This window comes from Sciurus carolinensis, chromosome X, assembly GCF_902686445.1.
Source record: "Sciurus carolinensis chromosome X, mSciCar1.2, whole genome shotgun sequence".
Lineage (NCBI taxonomy): Eukaryota > Metazoa > Chordata > Mammalia > Rodentia > Sciuridae > Sciurus > Sciurus carolinensis.
This window is the reverse complement of record NC_062232.1, coordinates 79,461,174-79,483,407: the sequence shown is the minus strand read 5'-3', so window position 1 is coordinate 79,483,407 and position 22,234 is coordinate 79,461,174. Positions and strand designations below refer to the sequence as shown.

The following is a 22,234-nucleotide window of genomic DNA, read 5'->3' as shown; positions in this document are numbered from 1 at the left end:
TTTTTTCTCTTTTAGATAAGGAAAATTTTCCAAAAAACAAAAATCTATTACTCTTCAAAAATGGGGTTAAAAAATGGTGTTTTCCAAAATGGTAGAGAGTGAGGAGGTTACCAAAGGCTCCTTGGCAAAGATTTAGGACCAGACAATATTTTGTTGTTTTTATGATTTGCTCATCTAAACTCATCAGTGAAATCTTTGCATACTATCTGATTTCATTCAAGAGTGTTTATTTCCTATTTATAGCCTATATCAACAGGGGGAAATTGCAGTTCACAGAGAAATGATAAGAACCATTTTTCACTCAGCACTTCTATGGCAGCTAGTGATTTTTAGTATAGGGGAAATTTATCCCCATCCTTTAAAAGGAATACACTACTTATGCTCTCATGACATATGGAATTCTGGATATCAACAGGGCTATGGTTTTCTATTTTAGAAGAAGGAAGAAGAAAAATATAACATGATTTTCATAGCAATTATCTAACCTTTGAGGCTTTCAAAATGTCAATATATTTGTTTTAGTAACTAAGCATTTGCATGAGCACTATCTTCAACAAAGAAGGAAAGTATGTTTAGAGAATTTATTCATTGCTAAAATCTTCTTTATATCCAGTCAATCTACAGGAAACTACTTAAGGGTGCATCCTGAAGTGGTTAAGTAAGGGAGAAAGAGGTCCCTTCCACCTCAAAATCAAACATGGAGGATCAACATGTGCTGGATGGATTAATAATCCGCTTTAAAGAGATGATTTAGAAACTGGTGGCTGATGAAATCTTGTCAACGTCCAGCTTTATCCAAGAAAATACAGTATCTCTCAATATAATTAGAATGACCGGGGTAAATTCATTTGCAACAAAAAGAAAGACATTGATAAATTAACTAACTCCACTGCATTTTCTCTGAAGAAATACTATACAAACAGGAGACTGTATCCCCAGGAGACCAGTCTACTGATCTGGTAACTTCATTAAGGGCCACTTCCCAGGATGGGCCTGCATGAACAAGGAGAAAGTTTTCCTATTTTAAAGTTTGCTTTAAATACCAAAAATCTGCAATGGAATCCTCTTAAATGTCAAACAGCCTGCAAATGATCAACTAAGGTAGATTTTGAGTTTCAGCCACAACAAAAAATGATTAAGGGATAGTAGTAGCAGGATATTACTTTTCTGTTTGGGAATTATGTTTTTTGTTTTTCTTTTTTTTAAATTAGATTGAACCATATGAGATTGCTATTTCTGCAGGTCATAAATGGTCAAACAGCAACACGTTTACATGGTTTGAACTAAGATTTAGAGATGTAATTAAACCATTTGAACTACTACCAACCCTCTGAGAAAACACTTTCAAATAGAAGAGGGGTAGGCAAAGAAAAGTGGAATGCAGAAGTCTGTGATAAGGAAAATACACATTTTAAAATATTTTCTAAAATGCAGCACTTAAAAAGCACAGTCTTTCTAATAGTTTTTACATTTCCCAACTCCAACCTCCTGTCCTAACTCTGCATGAGCCATTAAAACAGCCATGAGAACAAGACCAAGACAAGCCAAGGCCTGGCACATAATGGGCCTGCCCTTTGGCTATTATCTTCACCAGGGGGATTTTAGGCCAACTTTTACTAAGGTCAATACTCTGCAGTTCTTTCCCTAAAACTAGGAATGGTTTTACAAGATCTCCCAGAACTCTGTCCCTTGCCCCCACTCCAGCACAGGCATGCAAGGCAGCTTATCTTGTCATTTTAATGAAACATCTTGGAGGTATGATTTCACTGGGGAGAGATTTAGAAATCAAAGCTAAAGAAGGGCTTGTGAAAGTAAGTTATGCAGTACTGTGCAAAACACAATCTCTAGAACTCATTTTTTCCCTCAGCAAGCATTAATGAATGTCAAACCTTTATAGATTAGTTAATATACTTAGAGATAGAGAATACTTGTTTATTTTTCAAAACCTTGATTCAGCCAGTACTTCACTGAGAATTGAATAAATAAATTCACTTAGTAGAGTGTTTTTTTTTAAGAAGGAAATTCAGCAATATTTGCAGAAAAAGTCAAATTTATTTTTTCTAATGTAAACATATAAAATAATGACAATTGCTTTCATATTACCCAGCATATCAATATATCTGCCACGTTTGCACTTTCTTACTAATTATAATTTTATTTTCATATAGTAGAATTTATCAGATAGAAGAACAAACCAACCAACTCAGTTCAACCATACACCTAATTACATTTTGCATGCTCTTTGTCATTTTAGTGAGTTTCTTATAAGAGAGAACGTCAGCATGACTTTTATTAATGTCAGAGAATGCATTTTTTCCTTTTGATAAAAGAAGAAAGGACCTTTCACATTCAAAATTCAATTTTTTCTCCTAACATTTCCAATATGACACAAACATACGGTAAATAAAATTATTCTAATAAATATTAGAGCCAGTGGACCAGTGAGAGAGACTCTGAACATGCTGTGAATATATCAAATACTAAAGAGCATCTGAAATATAAAAATCACTGAACTTTTAAGAAAAACTGAATAATTCAATAGCTTTTCATTAAAGAAAAAAGAAATGAAAACAATAATAATGATTAGCCAAGGTCTGTCTATGTATCAGAGAAGGCTGACAAACATGATGAGACAGTTTTCAAGATTTTGACACAGTGAACAAAACTGGTTAGAAAAGTCCGCTTTCTGTTTTCTCAATAAGAACATAATTAAGATCAGGTTTAGAAATAAAATGCTTTGGTTAGTGTAAAATAATAAAACACATCCAATAATTGCAATAAAAAGAAAAGAATAAAGACTTCAATCAAGAATAATGAAATTTGTGAAGAATATAAGTTCGATTGGTGTTTCCCTGAACAATCTTTACTGTATAAGGATTATCTGTCCTTTTATACTTTTCTTTTCATTTAGAAGCATGCTGTCTGATTGTTTGTCTTACAGAGTTACATGCAGGGATACCTAGAGGTGGGGAACTGGATTAGATAATTGGGAGAGCATTCTATGTTCTATGAAAACCAAATCATAGAAAACAAATTCAGAGAATTGACATCACTTAAAATGAACTTCACACCAAGAATAAACAGAACCAAAGATATGCTACAAAATGAAAAGCTATAAGCCCTATTACATTATTGCTATGGTTTGGATATGATTTGAGTGTGTCCCCCAAGGATTCATGTGTTCGAATTTAATCCCTATTGTGAGGTATTAAGAGGGTGGAAATTTAATCCAACTATGGGATTTAGAAGTGAGGCCTCTGGAAGGTGATTATGCTTAGATAAGGTTATCAGGGTGGAGCCCCCATGATTGAATAGTAGTGGCTTTATAAGAACAGGGATAGAGATCAGAAGAGACACACTTGCATGCTCCCTAGTTTTTGCCATGTGATGCCCTGGGTCACTTTCAGACTCTGTCAGCAGGAAGGCCATCATCAGGTTGGGCCCTGTGGCCTTGGACCTTTGGAACCATAAGCCAAAATAAAATTTTCATTAAACCTTACCCAGTCTCTAGTATTGTTATTAGCGAAAGAAAACAGACCAAGACAATTACTTATAAAGAATGTGGTATAAAACTCTCTGTAGACAGAATACCTTAAGTCGCTAGGGATTAAAAAAGAGAAATAGGAATCTCAGCGAAATATATGAGAAATTTGAAGCTGTTTGCTCAGAGTATGTAAAGTATTCATCAGAGAAAAATGTTCAAACCTACTTTAAGAGAGATGAGAACTATTTCTTAATATATCAGAAGAGGGCTGAAGAAGATTATTTCTTGACAGAAGTTCTCATGGGAAAAGTTCCCTTTTTTATTTGCTACAGAGATCAGGTTAGAATTGATAGGAAAAGATAGACATTTTGAAATAAATAAAAGAGGTCATTTGCAGGAAGAGCCTTTTTTAAGAAGTGGATTCTTGTTAAAAGATTCTCACTTTTATTCAAGTCAAAATATTCATTTTGTTTCATGAACAAAGTGGTGCAGATTTTACTTTCTTTCAGTAATTGTATCGCTTAGGTAAAACACAGAGGGTTCATGGGGATGCAACGCGTGCAAGCCCGCAGGAACTTATGCAGTCTCCCGACCCCTAAACCCCTCACTGAGAAGTGATCATACTTGGTTTAATGTTTTGCTGAAGTGATCTTTAAATTCTTATTAATATTTGAATAAGAGGGAGGCCCCGCATTTTCAGTTTACAGTGAACCCTGCAAACTATAGAGCTAGTTCTACCAAAACAAAATCCATCTAACATAAAAACTATCATTGTCCTTTTTTACAAGTTTCTTTTCTTTTTTTTTTGTGGTCTAGGGGAGAACTTTGCCTGTGTTGTTTTATAATTTTTATTTTGAGACCTGGTCTTGTTAAGTTCCTCAGGCTGATCTCAATCTTATGATTCTCCTGCCTCAGCCTACTGAGTAGCCAGGATTACAGGTATGTGACACTGTGTGTCCAGTACAAATTTCATTTTAAACACTTGAACAAGAATATCAAATTTTCAAAAAGATGTAGTACTTATTATTCCTGGTAATTTCTTAATTCTATTTTCCTTTGCATTTATAAAATCACATCAAGAAGAATGTTCTAGTGTTCAAGTCACCTCCTTTGGAGGCTGCACTTTTTCTATTCATTGAAGTGTGATGTGGTAAGAAAATGGCCTCAGTGCTCCAATCTTTATCATTGAAATGTTTGTGTGTTACAAATAAAATTAAAAGCAGAAAAGATGGAAATAGTAGTTCGGGATTTCCTTTCCTCTAAGTTCAGATCCATAAGGATGTGTGGAGCAAAGATGTCAAAATAAAAGAAATATAGAGTCATATTTATTCATCTGCTATCTGAGGAATATATGAGAATATTCACCAAAGGCAAATTAAAGGCCTTAAAGTACACACAAATAAAGATGATTATGGAATAAGTATGCTAACTATTATACTAATAACTAATAGGAGGTAAACTCGTTATTTGATAGGTGTGTTCTAGAACAGTTATGCAACTCATTATCTTGTTCCCACTCTGAAGATACACTATTTTAGTATGCCAGGGACAATGCTACTTAAGAAATTCTCTGGCAATTCAATTTACAAACTAAACACACACACAATATATATACACACAGAATGCAAAAAATCTTTCTATAGTAAATCGGTTGCTTGAGTTCATTTTGCATGTCACAGTTTTGAAAACATGGCACTATACATCAATCAAAACCATAATGGACAATATGAAGACTGCTGAGTTTCCTAAAAAGTGTCCATGCCAAGAGTATCTTCCCACTTTGTCAATGAAAGCAACTTGATTTTGATTGATCCAATCACTGTCAGTAGATTAAAAATTGTAGAAATGTAAAGTTAGGAGGATAAGCCTCTCATTTGCAAGTGTACAGTAATATCAGTTAATTAATGGTCATTTTAACTGCTAGTAACCTAGAGTAGCATAGGAGAAAGAGCCGTAGGAGGTAGGCTCTACTCTCTGTTCTATTAGTACTACACTAGCTTTGTGACTGTGCATAAACTTTTTTTTTTTGTATTTCAGTTGCCACACCTATAAAACAAATTGGACTCCAGGAGATTTAGTTGCATCAGATCACTTAGAGAGCTTGTTAAAAAGTGGATTGCAGACCTCCCACCTTCCCAATCCTGTTTCTTATTCAATGGGTCTAAAATGAAGCCAGAAACTTTACATTTCTAATAAATTCCCAGGTTATGCTGAAGCTGCTGATCCTGGCACCATACTTTGAGAATAACTGCCTTAGTACAATGCCAAGACAATAATTTGAAGTTCTACACCCATAGCAATAGGGTTCCGGAGGTAGCTATACAGGTACTACATTAACATTGGAGAACAACAGTGTTTATTTAAATGAAGAAACTCAGGCTGAAGGATGGCAGACCATTGGTATGCCAATTAGTCATAGTGGTAGAGTGGGGGCAGAGGAAGTAGGGCTTAGTGAGTCATGAGGAAGCCAGGAGGCTGTGACCTAAAGCTGAGACAGTTCAGAAAACCCTAAATCAGAAAATGAAACTAGGTGGCCCACAAAGTTGGATGAAATATTTTGCCATGTTCTAAACTCAGGGATGGGAGAAAGTCAGCTAAAACTATCGAGATATATGAGGAATATCTGTGGTGAGATATGACAAATGGAAGGAATTAATGTTCCTATAAAGTTAACAAAAGAGGGGCAAATGTCCCATACCTTGTGGATGGAATGGGACTAGGTTTGGGTCTATGTTGGCCCAAAAAGGTCACAAAGTGACTTTGCTCAAATAGTTTGCCAGTCACCGGAAGGAAATTATAAAAGATGTATTTCAAGCAGAAAGACTAATTCCAAGTGGATGCTATGAAATACAGAAAGGAGTGAAGAGCAATATATGTGTAAGTATAAGTGAACGCTAACTGAGTGAAAATAATTATCATACTTTCTTGATCTAAGATGGGTAATATGTCTTTCTAACTAGCTTTATGTCAGTGGAATTTTAAATGACTTACAATAGTCCATTATATTTTAATAGACACACATACAAATAAGCTATTTCTGAGAGTCTAAGTAATAGTATATGTGTATTATATTTTTTCGTGGCTGTTATAATACTATAACCTTTTACTAAAAGAACCTTTGCCAATGAGTTCGGCCTCTATAACTACATCCCTAGTCACTTTAGAACACACTAACGTGAAGTTGGACTGATCTCACATACATTTTTACACCCATCAAAGCACATAAACCAACCTATGTATATAGAATGTCTATAGAGTCGACAATTAAAGTCTATTTGATGCATTATTTTTATCAGTCTTCTAAGACAAACACTCCTTTAATATTGGTAAAAATAAAAACACACTGCTTGAAGCATCTATATCCCCAGGATCCTCCTGGAAAATTAATAGTTATTAGCTTTTGCTGAATTCTACATTGTGACATGACCAAAATACATACAGTATAAGCAGTGTATTATACCATATGGGGGCATACATATAAAAGAACATTATGAATCACCCAAATGTTCTTTAGAAATGGAATGAAAGAGAAAAGAAGCCCTCCTACAGTGCGTAATATAATTGTGAAAACACAAAGTAGAGGAAAATGTAAGAAAACAGAAAGAGACTGCTTAATTCATTTCAAATAGAAACGGAATTGCTGAGGCAGTTCTCACCACCTTATTTATATATCGGATTGCTCACAAATCATGATGTCACCCACCAGGAAGCCATGTATCAGGAAGAGTGCAACAGTGCAACAATCCTGAAGGAGGAGGGGAGAGAGGTGCAGCAGAATGATAAAAAGGCATCACAACTCATAAAACCCGAATGGTTTTAAGGGTAAATGTCATATAAAGCATTACATGGAAATCGGAAACTAAGTTTTAGAAACTGTCAACAGACCAAAAAAAAAAAAAAAAAAAAAAAAAAAAGAAGAAGAAGAAGAAGGAAAAAAAAAAAAAGGAAAGAAAAAAAGAGAAGATGCTTATAGCAAAGGACTTACATTTGGTGAACTAAAGCTTGGCATTTCTTGAATACCAGAGATTTAATTTACAGATGGTTAACTTCCACAGAAAGGTTTCCTTTCCCTACCACATTTATAGATAAAACAACTTGCTTCTTAGTCACCTTCTCAAAAAACAAAACAGAATAAATCAAAAGGCAAATAAACCTGGCATATGGTCCCATTTTCCATTTAAATAATACATTTTGTTTTATTTAAAGATATAGGACTCTGAGTAAATTTTTGAGATGACTCCTTAACAATATGGGCTGAGTTTATTTCATTATGTAAACACGAATTAGTACTTAGTTACTGTGTCTTTAAAGAATCACATTTCAGAAGAAGCATTAACCATTGAGGTCCAGGGCACTTGGTATCTTTTCCTAAGGTTATAGTATCTGCGATTTAAAAAGGAAAATCCTACATATTTTCTTTTTTACTTTATTCCTCTGGGGTCTTAAAATAAGAGAGGGAAGATGGGCTGGAAACTGCCCTGCTATCCCCTCCCCCAAGCCCTAGGAGAGAGGCACCTTTTGGGGGTTTCATTTATTGTCATGGTTACTCAAGTGAAAATGGATATTTTCAACATGCTTTAGTCACAGGAGCTTACAGGATTACCTAAAAGTACAGGCTGTGTGTATTGTGGGGGAGGGAGCGTGGTTACTGTGAAAGCTAAGCATAACCCTAGTCCATCTCTGTCTCCATTTCCCCTCAAAATATGATCAGATAGTCCTTAGAACAAAGCTGTATTGACTCTTCGAGTGAAGAAAAAGAGATGCAAAGAATGGTATAACAAGACCTAACAACATAATGGATTCTGGTTATGCTGGCTAGAGCTCTCAGAACCAGTTGCCTCAAACAAGTAAAGCATCTTTTTAAAATACTGGGGAAGACACGGGGGAGGCAGTTTCATATACCATATCGAAGTTCAGTAGAATGAGGTCGGTTAAGCACTCTGTCCTGAGACACACACCTTTCATTTTCAATTGTTTTCAAATAAAAAGAGAGAAATCCCCTTTTCAAGTTGGATTGTTTAAATGCACCTACAGCTACTCCTGTCTAGCAAAGGCTAGGCAAGCTCTCCCTACTGATGCATTTCAAAAAAGGTTCAATTGGCAAAAGAAAGCAAGTGCAAAGGGTTTTTGACAAAAGAGGACTAGAGGGAACACATTTTCCTTTTGCAGAAATGCTGTTCTGGAAAATCAGACAAGGTAGCAACTCAACCAAGAATGTGTAAGATACTGGTGAGATAATCGGGGAATTTGGCAAACTTCAAACACTCAACTGCATAAAATTATTAGTTTAAAAACTGGAGTAGGGATTACATTATAAAATGAGGGACTGCACAGCCAAATAAAACAACATATTATGGCTTTCAGATTACAGCACAACCTAACCCAGTATACACTGAGCCTGCAACTGCCTTACACCACAGAACCAAATAAGCCTGAAAAGAATCTCTGGGACCTTCTCTGAGCCTCAGCAGGGCTATCCCTGAGCCTTCTTTGATCTATAAGCATTCTATCTTGTTTAATGATGCTCCAAATAATTCTTAGGCAACCTTGGTCAGGGCTGAGCAAATAAGAAATGCTAGCTCAAATTCAAGAGTTCTGAAATATCTACTCTGCTAAAGAGGAAATTTTTTAAAAAATGTACATTTAAAATAGATTGCAGTACTGCTTCAAATAAAAGTATAAAAGTATTATGTCACCCATAGTTACTGCACATTTAAAAGGTAATTATTTTTTGATTCCCAAATGATTCATATCATCTTCTGAACTATTCCAAAAGAGCATATGAAACCTACAATTGATTTAGATGACAGTCAGATATTTTAAGTTTTAATGTTTTTCTAATATTATAACAAAGGCATAACTGTTTTCTTAAAATAAAACATGTTCTTTCCCATTTTTTCCCACTAACTAGTCAACATAGTTAATACTTTGTAGATTGTCTACGTGTGAAGAGAGTAACTGAGGACTATTAAAAAATAGATGTTATAAAGATAAATATGTATGAATATATGAAAAATATATATGTCACATGCTGTTCATAGTCCTGTGTGAGTATACACATACATATAGGAGCCATATACAACAAGATCCATTATTTTTACAAATGGAGAGGAAGATCGGCTGATGGTTAATAACCCCTTAAGTAGATTAATGGTGCTCAGGCAATACTATGAGTAGGGTGTGTCACCCATGCTCAGTACACTGTGGGTACTCAATAAATACTTGTAGAATTAAATTAAAAATCACCCAAAGGTTTTCATCCATAATAATCCTTTTGCACATTTAGTGGAACAATAGATTTTGTCCTGATTCTGAACCAGCCCAGGGGCTCAGGGATTTAACGTGAGTAGTACAAATATAATTTAAAAAAAAAAAGCTATTAGAGACTCAGTTGGGTTCAATGCAGTTTGTTGGTTCTGTGAATCTGTTAGGTGTAATTACTGAGATGAATCTAAATGCATTTGACTGAAAACAGAGCCAAATTAATTGCAATATTGGTATGTAACAGCTGTTATTCATTTGACACTTTTCTGTAATAAGAACTAGAATATTAAAACATGGAACCAATGCATGTTTCTAATAAATGATTAGGCCACCTACCATGTGTTTTGGTCATTTCTTATGTAGTCAATTTTATTGTTTTCACCTACCTACTTCAATATTTTTATGGATTTCTGTCTTACAGTAAAGGTGCATTTGGGTACACATGGTAAATAAGCATATACCATAGAGAAAAGTCAAATTTGTAAGTGCCAGCATTACTCATCTTCTACATAGGATTGATGAAATCTTGCTAAATGCTCAGCACACTGAAGATAGCTCTTAGTTTTTGCAAATTTTAGTTTCTACATTTAGAATGTAAAAACTCATTTAATGAGACCTAAGTAAATTACCTATCTTGTTTCACATATTTATTTTTGTCTTCCTGTTTAAAAGAATATTTTTAGTAGATATAGAAATTTGTTTTACTGCTAAGGCAGATAGAATGGGAGTTTTACTCTGATTTCCAGTGAACTGATGCCAGAAATGTAATTATTTTAGTATGAGGTCAGAAAAAGAAAATCACTAGTGATAAGTGGCCCAAATAGGCTACAAGAAAAAAATAACTAGAACCTTCAATTAATCTAGAGTGTATTCTGGAAATAGTACAGCTTAAGTATACCCTCTAATACTAATGTACACTGATGACTGATGCTCTGAATAATGGTCCAGAGTCTACAACAAAATCCTAATGATCTACCAGCAAATATATACTGCGTGCTGACTCTATGTCCAAAATTATTTTGAAGCACCATATGCTGCACACTTCCACCTGTGTAAAATGTAAAGCCAAAAATACTGTGGGCAGGGGAGAGAGTTGGGAGGATATGAGGAAGGTTATGCACTAATAGAGTTCAGAAACATTATGGAAGATAAAGCCTGATACACAAATGGTCTTTTTATATAATTATAATATAAGATTAATCCAAATACCTCTGTCTGCCTCTAGGCTAGCCAACTAAGATTCTCTTGAAATGACTACTGCCATTGATAGTTTCTCTTGATATGTTCACTACAATAACTATCATTACTAAAGAGATAATAACATTAAATACTTATTAAGTGGTATCTGTGTGCCAAGCAAGTGCTAAGAGATTTACAACTATCCTCTCATTTAGTGCCCATGAAAAACTTATGAGCAGATGCTATTCCTTTCCCTGTCTTATGGTGAGGAAGTTGGGGATCAGAGAGGTTGTGTGAATTGTCCAAGGATGCATTATGTAGAGGGCACAGTCAAAATTTGAACTCAGGTTTGTTTGGTGCCACAGGAAAGAGACTTGAACTCATTTCTCTTGCAAGGTAAGCCAATGATGGAGAGATCTGTCTGAGAATATATGACAGAGGGGAATCAGCAGATTCACCCAGCAGGTTGTGATTTACCATTTGATGACTGCCACAATGGGAGTTCCTCTTTGCACCTCATTAACCCAGTCCTTGTACTTAGCAATTCAACAAATGCTTATTGAATTACTGACAAAAACCTGCTATGATGTTGCCTTAAAATGATGTTTCATTCAAATAACAAAGACTCAAATTGATACTAACCACCCTAGTATGCTAAAAGCTCCAAATATCTGGGCAGGTCTTTCCTGTACTGAATAATTTTATTTAAGCAAACAAATCTCACATCTCCAGTGAAAAATCAAACTTTGAAAACCAAGAGAAAAACTCTGATTTTGAATAAACATACTTTGTGAAATGTTTGCCAATGTGGGGAGCAAGGTAATTTAAGTAAACAGTATAAATCAGATATTCTTTTTCTTTTTATAGACAGATCAATGATTTTCTTCTAGGTCTACCAAGTATACAAACTTATTTAGCTTTGCATTAGCATCTATGAACTGTTCATCAGTGTTTGTAATATGTGGTAGAATGATGGTACACATTTCTCAGTAACTTATCAGAGAGGTGCTTAAGTTCTACTTAGATCAATTATTTGTGGGTTTTTCAATGTATAATTTTGGTTACTATAATTTAATGTCTGGGGTATGATATTAGGAAACACAGTTTTGACCTATTCAGATCCAAATAATGTCATCTTAACTTATTCACTTATAAGATATAATTATTTTAAGTCTTGGAAAACAGAGAAAAACCAAAATTGTTATCAACCACTATTGATAGAATGTAAATGTTTAGGTTTATTCATCAAAATTTGCTAATCCACTCTCTGAAGACTGATTTATCATTAAATCTGACTATGGGAACTCATTCTTATCATCATACTGGAAGTAAATAAGCAATTCTAATTTCCATATAATCTCATGTAAGGAGGAGCAAACTGTTTCTGATTAAATAATATTTGCATAAGAATCACAGTTGTAGTTTACAATTTCAAAACATCCATTTTTATGTATTTTCTCCTATTGTTACCTCCAACTCTTTGCAGTTAATTTGCCAACTTCCATAAGCATGAAAAGAAAGAGATTTATTTACAAATATTTGGTAAGCTTTCTTTCTGTACCTACAGAATTAATTCATCTTTTTTAGTGGTCCCTAAGTTAATTATCATCTATACTAATATAACCAAAGGTTGGAGAACTAGATTATACCAACTACTTTGCATAGTTTGCATACTGTGTGCACACATTTTAGAGTACATTTATTGATTTAGCATACTTTTTGCTGCATTTAAATGAGCTTTCTCCATTTTACATTTAAATAAATGGTATATTACTGTGCATGCTCTAATTATAATTATTTGGGAAATGGTGCAATAAATGTTGGTTGGATGAACGAAATAAGCTAATATGCCAAAAGACATCAATATATGATTAGCTCTTGGTAAAACTGTGCTGTTCTTACAAGGAGTCTCTTGCTCCCCAATGAATCTGTTGCTGGCAACTTCCACTGTTTCTTTTTTTTTTTTCATCCTTTTGTGAAATTTTTCCTTCCTCTTACCACCTTCTTAAACTGCCAAAGGTTGGAAATCCTTTGAAGAGAGAATCAGGTACAAGTTAACTGCCTTTTCTTCACCTTTCACTATTCTTTTCCAGTGACATCCTCCTTGAAGTCACCTTTTCTTTCTTGTGCTTATGGTTTACTACCTCAATAATCCCCAACCAGATTCCTGCAATAACCTTAGCTCTCCTCCCTCATCATATTCCAACTCCCCTATCATACTTTGAAGGCTCTTCACAGTCTGGCTCCATCCTACCTTTTGTTTTTTCTTTTTCACTTTATATCTTTTATTGTTAAATTCAACCCAGTCCATCCTACCTTTCTGATACTTTTCCAAATCAAATTCTTCTCTAACCAGAGCCACAGAAAATATTCACTGAACATTTAAACAAAAAACACTGGCAACAGGCTACAATAATATATAAATGGTAAATAGATTACAGTACAAATAACACCAGTCTCTGACCTCATCTAGCCCTCACAATAAAACAGGTACTAATGTTATTCCATTTTATAGTTGCAGAAATTCAGGCACAGAAAGCTACAATATCTTGTCGGTGATTATATGGATAGTAAACTGTGGAGCCAGGACTCGAATTCAGGACCCATTCTCCCAATTATTTTGATGTACTTCCCCATGGACAATTAAACATAGTCTGTCACCTTCTTGTGCTGATGTGCACTGCTGCTGATGTTAATACCTTTTACTGAAATAGTTTTGCCTCAGTTCAGCCAAATATTACTCATCTTTCAAGGTCTAGCTGGACTGATAGGTTCAGAGATTATAGTATAGCCTTCTCCATGAAACCTTATGTCAATTCATCAGATCTAACTGATTTTCCCTTTTAGATAGTTTTGCAGAGCAAATAATCTCTATTACATATCAGTACACAGTTTACTCTTTGCTGGTTCAGCTTTACTTAATCCTCTGAGAAAACTGAAAATTTCTTAAGGGTGACAATTATTTCTTGAGCTTTTTTCAGATTCTTCAATGACAAGTAAATTCTAGGTCTACGTTATATACAAAGCTTAATTATCTAATTTAATCTTCACTAAAACTACAGCAGGCAAATGTCATTGTCTTATACTATAGATAAAGTAACTAAGGCATGAAGATATAAAGGAAGAGAACAAAGTCAAAAGGCTGGATGGCAGAGCTAAAACTGATCTCTACATTGTAGTCTCAAATTTTTAAGGGGAGGATCCCATGAAAGTATAAGGGAGATCAGTGGAGCAGTGGAAAGAAATAGAGGGGGAGGGAGGAGGGATGGGAAAATAAGGAACTGCAGAATGAAATTGACCATATTATGCTGTGTGTGTGTGTGTGTGTGTGTGTGTATACAGTGAATTTCATCTTTATGTATATCTATAAAGCACCGAGGATTGAATCCAGGGTCACTTAATGACTGAGCCATGTCCCTGGCCACTTTTTATATTTTTATTTAGAGACAAGGTCTCCCTAAGTTGTACAACACCGCGTCCAGAAATGCTTTTCTTATAGGGTAAAAGCTTTTGGTTCCATTGGTAGGTATCTCTCTAGTCACATGTGCATGAAATAAATTTATAAAAGACATATCTCACAAGGGCAAGCAAATATTCTCTAACATCTCTCTTTCAGCAGAAAGGAAGATTACAACATTCTAACTGGACACATTTAAAGGTCTGAAAATCATTTTCTGACTACACCTCATTCACATCTTCCATAGACTTTCACACTTCATGGATTCACAATTCATGCTTCTCCACCTTGCCTCCTCCCAGCTCTTAAAATGCCTGCTATTGACCTTCACTTAGTCAACAACAGCATCTTTCCTAACACACTAAGGGGAACTCACTGAGTTTCCTCTTGATATACAACTCTACTCTTATTTTTTCTTTTTTGCATCTTTTCATCTTCTTAATTTAGACCACACACTTCCACTCTGAGAGGACTGCATTTTGGAAAAATATTTGTAAATACTAACACACACATATATTCCAAATGGAAAATAATATTACAATAAATAATAATACATTTGCAACACATGGGCCACAAATAAAGAACCTAACATTGCAGTTCACTATTTTATTGATCTGTAAATAGACCTAGGTAATGACATATAAAAGATAAATGACAAACCCTACTTGAAAATGTTATCTTTCATGTTCAAATCACTCAGGTAGGCATATTCAGAGAAACTTATTTGGATATCTGTCCTGTGCTTTCATGGCACTGGAAGAGGTAATTAAATTCAGGAAATGATGAATGAAAGTATGGACTATAGATACAATTAAAATAGGTCCTTTCCTTTTTTTCCCTATTATAGGCTTATTTGTAGGGACATAATGAATGGTTGGTACATACTTGGGTGGAGGTGGAATTGACATAGTGTGAGAGAAAGATTATGTTATTGGCACAAAACAAGTACACTCAAACTCTAAGTGCTTGCATTTTTTCATTGTTTATCCCAGAGGTGCTCAAAGTTTGGGCTAGAAACTCCTGGGGGCCCATAAAATCATTTTAAGGGATCCGACACTAATTTAAAAAGAAAAAAAATATATAAGTAAATAGCAGAACCATCAGTAGAATAGAGGGAAGGAAACAGGGTGGGAGGAAGGGAGGGGAAGGGGAAGTACTGGGAGTTCAATTAGATGAAATTATATTCCATACTTTTATAATTATGTCGAAATGAATTCTATTATCATATATAACTAAAAAGAACAAAGAGGAAAAACTAGTTTTATAAATTCTTTTGCCTTTTTCTCTTTCATTCTTACAAGAGTGTATAGTGGAATTTTCCAGAAGCTACATGATGAATGATATCACATTAGATTAAATACAGAAGCAGGCATGAGAATGAAGTAGGTTTTTTTTTTAATTTAGCCAGACTTTGAAGAGATTTATAACTCTAATTTTTCTCTTCTTGCTAATCTTTTTTAAAAAACATAGTTACATTTCATAAACAGTATTATTTATTTTCAATATGTAAGAGGTTTACTATTGTTAGTTTAAATGAATGAATAAACAAATAATTTAAAAGTCATCTCAGTTTTAATTCTAATATGATAAATGACAATATAAATAATCTATAAAAGTAAAAGGTATTTGGGGTCCTCAATAATTCTTTAGTATAAATGGCTTCAGAGACCAAACAGCTTATATTTTACCTTGGTGATCCCATTGCATCCCATATATTATAACTGAATTGCATAATTAGTTGAGTTCATAATGGAGTAGGGTGGGCCTGTGCTCTAACACGACTTTTGTCTTTATTAAAAGAACACCATGTGAAAAGGCAGACACGCACACAGGGAGAATGCTTTGTGAAAACTAAAGTCATGCTGCCACAAGCCAATGAACTACCAGAAGCTAGGAGAAAGGCTTGAAACAGATCCCGCTCAAGTGTCTTTGCAAGGAACATAGCCCTAATGACACCTTGATTTTGGATTTCTAGCCTCTGGAAGTTTGAGACAGTATATATCTATTGTTGTAAGCCCCCAAGTTTTGGGCATTTTGTTATGGAAACCCTAGCAAACTAGTATATCATAATTTTAATCATCAAACAAAAAACAATGATTCCTATGTCTAGCTCAGACCTTTTTCCTGAGTTTCATACTCACATAGACAATGACTTCTTAGAAATTTTCCTTCTTTATAAGGCATCTGGAAACTAAACATGGTCAAAATGACAATAATCACTGTAACCCTCCTGACCAAATCTGCTCTATTCCTGAATTTTATTTCTCTGTGAAGGGTACTGCCTTCTCAAATGGCTTCCTCCCTTCATTCCCACATCTTACCAATCATCAGAGACTATTAGTTCTATCTTTCAACATCCCTTTGTGATAAAATTTTATTTGTCAACTTGGCTGGTCCATGTGTCCTAAATATTTGGTCAAACATTATTCTGGATGTTTCTGTGAGGGTTTTTAAGATGAAATTAACTTTCAAACTGGTGGACTTTGAGTCAAGCAGACTGCTCTCCATTATGTATATGGACCTCATTCAATCAGTTAAGACCTGAATAAAACACAAAAACTAATTTCCTCTGAACAAGAGGGAGTTCTGCAACAGACAGTCTCTTCAGACTTGAACTGCAACATTGGCTCTTCCCTGGGTCTCCAGACTGCTGTCCTCTCCTGCTGATATTGAACTTGTTAGTCTCCATAATCATGGGAACCAATTCCTTAAGAGAAGTCCCTCTCTTCACTCTCTCTACAGAGCACTTTTATGTACCTTTTACTGATCATTTTATTTTAACCTCACTGTCACTGTACTAGTTCAGTCCCCCTCACCTCTTGTTAGGACCATGAGAGTGTCCTCAAAACCTCTGCTGTCACACACTTTTCCTATTCTGATGCATTCTTTCTGCTTTTGCCCAAATGGTCTAAGAAACAAGTTCATCACTTTCCAGCTTATAAACATTCATAGGTTTCCCAAAGCTTTCAGGATAAGACAGTTAGCACAGCACAAAAGAAAGCTCACAATCTACCCCCTACTACCTCTTGCAGCCTCTTCTCTCACTACTCCTCCATGCACATAAGGGAACTACTTTTTAGCACTCTTCTATTAACTTCATTACATTTTAAGTGATAATTTCCTACAAATACACATTGCCATGCTGGGCTATACTACTTACCTCCTAATTGAGTGACCTTCAGTCAAGACTACTTCTCTTGATCCTAATTATAAGTTTGTTTGCTAAATTATGTTGATACTATTGTCTTTAAAAATTTAGCTGTTTATATAACAACTTTTATCCTCTTGAAATTATGTTATATTTGTTTGTTGGATAGAAGAGAGAAATTATAGTCAATTTCTGAAAAAAATTATGTATTTTGAAAGTATGAAGAATAAAATTAATGGCATAGGTATTATTTTAGAAAATTAGCCATTAAAAGACATTATAGCAGAATACTTGATAGTGATTAATAATTAATCATTTTAAACACTTAATAATTAACTCTGGTCACAGACTGCCTGGGTTCAAATCTAGGCTCTATCTCTTACTACCTTTGTGACCTTGGGCAATTTCTCTGTGTCTCAGTTTCCTATTTATTTATTTATTTTGGGCACCAGGGATTGGAGCTAAAAGTGCTTTACCACATCCCCAGCCCTTTTATTTCTTGTTTCATTTTGAGACGGGATCTCACTAGGTTGCTTATAGCCTCACTAAGTTGCTGAGGCTGTCTTGGGACCTGCAATCCTCCTGCCTGAGCTTCCTGAACCACTGGGATTACAGGCATGCACCACCATACCTGGCTTCCTAATTTTTTTTTCAACTCAAGAGATTTTATTAAGCAGACAGGCAGAGTGTCTGCCCACAGGGAGAGGGAGAGAGAGAGAGAGAAAGAGAGAGAGAATATCTGGCTTCCTCATTTTTAAATGAGGTAGTAGCACTTTCTTCATAGGGTTTTATGAGGATTAAATGGGTTTAGAATGTAAAATGCCTAAAATAGTTCTTGGTACTTAGTATATGCTATATGATAGTTGTTATTTTTGACAGTGGCAAGGATAAGTACACAGATTATATAGCCAGAGTACTTGGATTCTATTTCAATACTAATATTTCCTATTTGTGTGACTTTGGGCAAGTTCTTTAATTTCTATGAGCCTTAGTTTCCTATCTGTAAAATAAGATTATCATAGCATCTACCTCATATATATGTAAGAATTGATTTAAAAGTTTTAAAATAGTGCTTGGTATGTGGCTGATATACAGTGCTTACAGTTTTTACTATTGTTATCATTGATGATAAATGGTCCAATATTAATCATACAACCTATTACTTTGTTCAGATTTTGTTTTGTTTGAAATTCCCTAAGCCTCAGGTGGTGAAGGCTACACTCTTTCATTCTTAAATTTCCAGAGTGCAGATACCTGGCTACCAATCTCTTTCTTCTTTTTCACTGTCTTTAAAAACTAAACCAAATCAAAGAACCTACCTATTATACATGGTCATTTGTGCTAAACAAGACAACGACTTACTTTATACTAATGTGGATGGACCAGCATCTTGTACTGAGGCTCAGACCTGAATAAGATGCTCTGCTATTTTTTTCAACTTGTAATAGTGCTGTCAACATCTATTATGACTTGAAGTGTTCAAGCTCTCAAGGAAGACTGTTGTAACTGTACTGCCAACAGATATGTACCAACAAAGTGAAATTAAGGTCTAGGCCACATCTCTCCACACTGTGTTTTTCACTTTTCATCTCACTCCCTTCTTCCTTTACCACTGGCTCATCCAGATCATAATATAATAAAATCAATGAAAAAAAGATGATTTCAACAACATAACTACTCCTTGCACTGATTACCACAAATCCAAGTGCTCAGTATAGTGTGATAAGTGCTCGAGAGAGTATCATTAGAGAAATTTGACACAACGTAAATTTTCTATGAATATGATTATCTACTTTATAATCCAAAAATAAATAAGTGAAATTGTTTTACACTTTTGGCATCTTTTAAAAATTGGAAGTACTTGCATACCTTTGTTTATATCGATGAGCTGTTTCTTTTTCTTCTGGCGTTCCATTTTTTCTTGTTCAGCTTTCTCTTTTGCAAGTTTTGCCCTCCTGGTCTTCTCTTCCATTTCTCTTCTCTTATTGTTTTCTTTTACTGCTTCCTGTAGATATAAACACAATTAAACAAAATCCTTTCCATTAGTTTTATAATGAAGAAGTTGCACAGTTTAAAAATTGTACAAATATGCAGAGATGGAAAGTCATTATAGTAGCCTCAAAGTGTGTACATGTATTTTTAAGAGTGACAACTAATTAATCTTTAGACAGCTTTTCTTGAAAAAAATTTAGAAATAACTGAGTCTTCAATTGCCACTATCTGGGGTGCAAAAGAATTAGGGACATCAATGTTGCATATTTAGCAATAAAAATGCTTTCTCCATTGTTGAAATATGAAATAGTTTGGATACACGAGAAAAAGCTTAATATGGCTCAGCAAGTATTTTATCACTTACTGTACATTTTTTTGTTATCTGCAAAGTGGAAATTAAAAAATAAAAACTACCTCATAGGACTTTTGTGAAGATAAACAAGAATTTTTGTAGGAAGTGTTCTAAGCACTTAAAGTACTTAGAGCAGAGTCAAATATAATCAAGAAATTTTAGACTAAGATGATGGTGGTGGTGGTTATGGTGCTAGTGGTAATGAATACATCTAATGATGCAGAGCATGAAACAATCAGCGCTGTTATGACAGAAGAGAAATACCTGTAAGTTTAGCTACTTTTTATGTGTAAAAATATTTTGAAATGTTGAAACATATTTTAAGCTATTGTTTATTTTGGTTAGATTATCTGTGGAATGTCAGTGAGTGAATACATTTCAGTAGATGGTGTTAGAGAAAGTTGAAGTAAAATCATTGGCTGGAAGAATATCAACTTCCTTGGAGTTCAGACAAGTCACTAATGCAGAGACATATCAACTACAAGTTCCTTCCATCAAGTTGTTCTGGTTTTATTTCCTGTTATGATTGATTAGATATACTTTATAGCATGTACAAACTATTTTGCCCGACTTACTTTGTTCCAGAAACCCTAAAGGAAAAGATTCAATAACAAGAATATATTTACAAGGCTTTGCCTGAAGCAATCTATATTGAAATATTCTTTTCTTCATGTTAAAAGATACAACAGTTTAAAATATCCCTAAAAACACTTCCAACACCCTCCTAACTTATAAGAGTTGATTTTTTCCTACAAAATATAAATGAGCTGGGGGTGGTCGTGCACACTTGTAATCACAGCTACTCAGGAGGCTGAGGCAGGAGGATTGCAAGATTGAGGTCAGCCTCGACAAATTAGCAAGACCCTATCTTAAAATAAAAAATAAAAAGAACTGGGGATATAGTTCAGTGCTTGCCTAGTGTGTCTCAGTTCCTGAAATGAGCCCCTAAATTCAATCCCCTGTACTGCAAAAAAAGAAAAAAAAAAAAAAAAAAACACAAACAAACAAACAAAACACACACAAAACTTCTAAATGATTTTACCTTTATGGATATCTCCCCATTTTATTGTCCTTGTTAAGCTAATATCTCCTAACAATAGCCCATGAGCACAAAACTATCTGGCGACTGTACATAAATTCAAAGACTACCATTTAAAATAAACTGGAAAACAAGAATCAGAATTTTAGAGTAGCTTCTCAACCCCAGCACTACTGTCATTTTGGGCTGGATAATTATTTTTGTTAGGGGCCATCCTATGCATTGTAGTGCATTTAGCAGCATCCTTGGCTTCTACCTATGAGATGCCCAGTAGCATCTCTTTCAAATATGACAGCCAAAAATGTCTCCAGAGATTGCCAAATGTTGCCTGGAGGGGAAAACTGACTAACTTGAGAACTACTAACTTAAGGGGTTTTAGAAAGATAAGTTATTCACAAAAAAATCACATAGTGCCTACTCTGCAGAACCAATCTTCCTTTTACAGTTGTGGAAAATGAGTTCTAAATGAGCTTATATATTTGCCTAAGGTCTCCACATTTATATAACTAGAAGGTTGTGAAGAGAACCCTTGTCTTTTCACTCATGATTTAGTGTCAGTTTTATTCTTTAAGGAAGAAAAGACTGTAGATGTGACACCAAAAGCACAAGCAACCTCCCCCCCATCTAAAACAGATAAATAAGACTTTATCAAAATTAAAAGCTTTTGTTCATCAGATTATACTGTGAAGAAAGTGAAGAAACAACCCACAGAATGGAAGAAAATATTTGAAAATAATATATCTAATAAAAATAGATAAGCTGGGCACAGTGACACATGCCTGTAAACATAGTGGTTCACTCAGGAGACTGAGGCAGGAGGATTGTGAGTTCAAAGCCAGCCTCAGAAACTTGGTGAGGACCTAAGCAACTCAGTGAGATCCTGTCTCTTAAATAAAATACAAAAAAGGGCTAGGGACGTGGCCCAGTGGTTGAGCGCCCCTTAGGTTCAATTCCCAGTACCAAGGAAAGAAGAATATATAAAGAACATTTCAGAGGGGAATGATGGGAAGGGAGGAGGGACAGGAATAGAAAAAACAGTGAAATGAATCTGACATTACTTTCTTATGTATATACATGAATACACCACAGTGAATCTCCAGATCATGTACAACCACAAGAGTGGGATTCTAATTAGAATAAGATGTACTCCATTTTTATATAAATATGTCAAAAAATACTCTATTGTCATGTATAACTAAAAAGATTTTTAAAAGTGAAAAAAATATAAAGAACATGTACAACTCAATAAAATGGCAACTCAATAAAAATATGCAAAGGATATGTGTCGGGGTTTCCAGGACCCCCAGCCTTGGGCACGG

At 34.7% G+C, this 22,234-nt stretch overlaps 1 protein-coding gene across 6 annotated transcripts in view; it reads right to left on the bottom strand.

The window, feature by feature from the left end:
* The window catches only part of Diaph2 (diaphanous related formin 2), an 831,244-nt gene that overhangs the window by 167,869 nt on the left and 641,141 nt on the right, over positions 1-22,234 (bottom strand). For all 6 annotated transcript variants that reach the window (XM_047535653.1, XM_047535655.1, XM_047535654.1 and 3 more), the window contains one exon: positions 19,402-19,537. In XM_047535653.1, the coding sequence (XP_047391609.1) occupies positions 19,402-19,537 (136 nt within the window). The remainder of the gene's footprint in view (positions 1-19,401; positions 19,538-22,234) is intronic.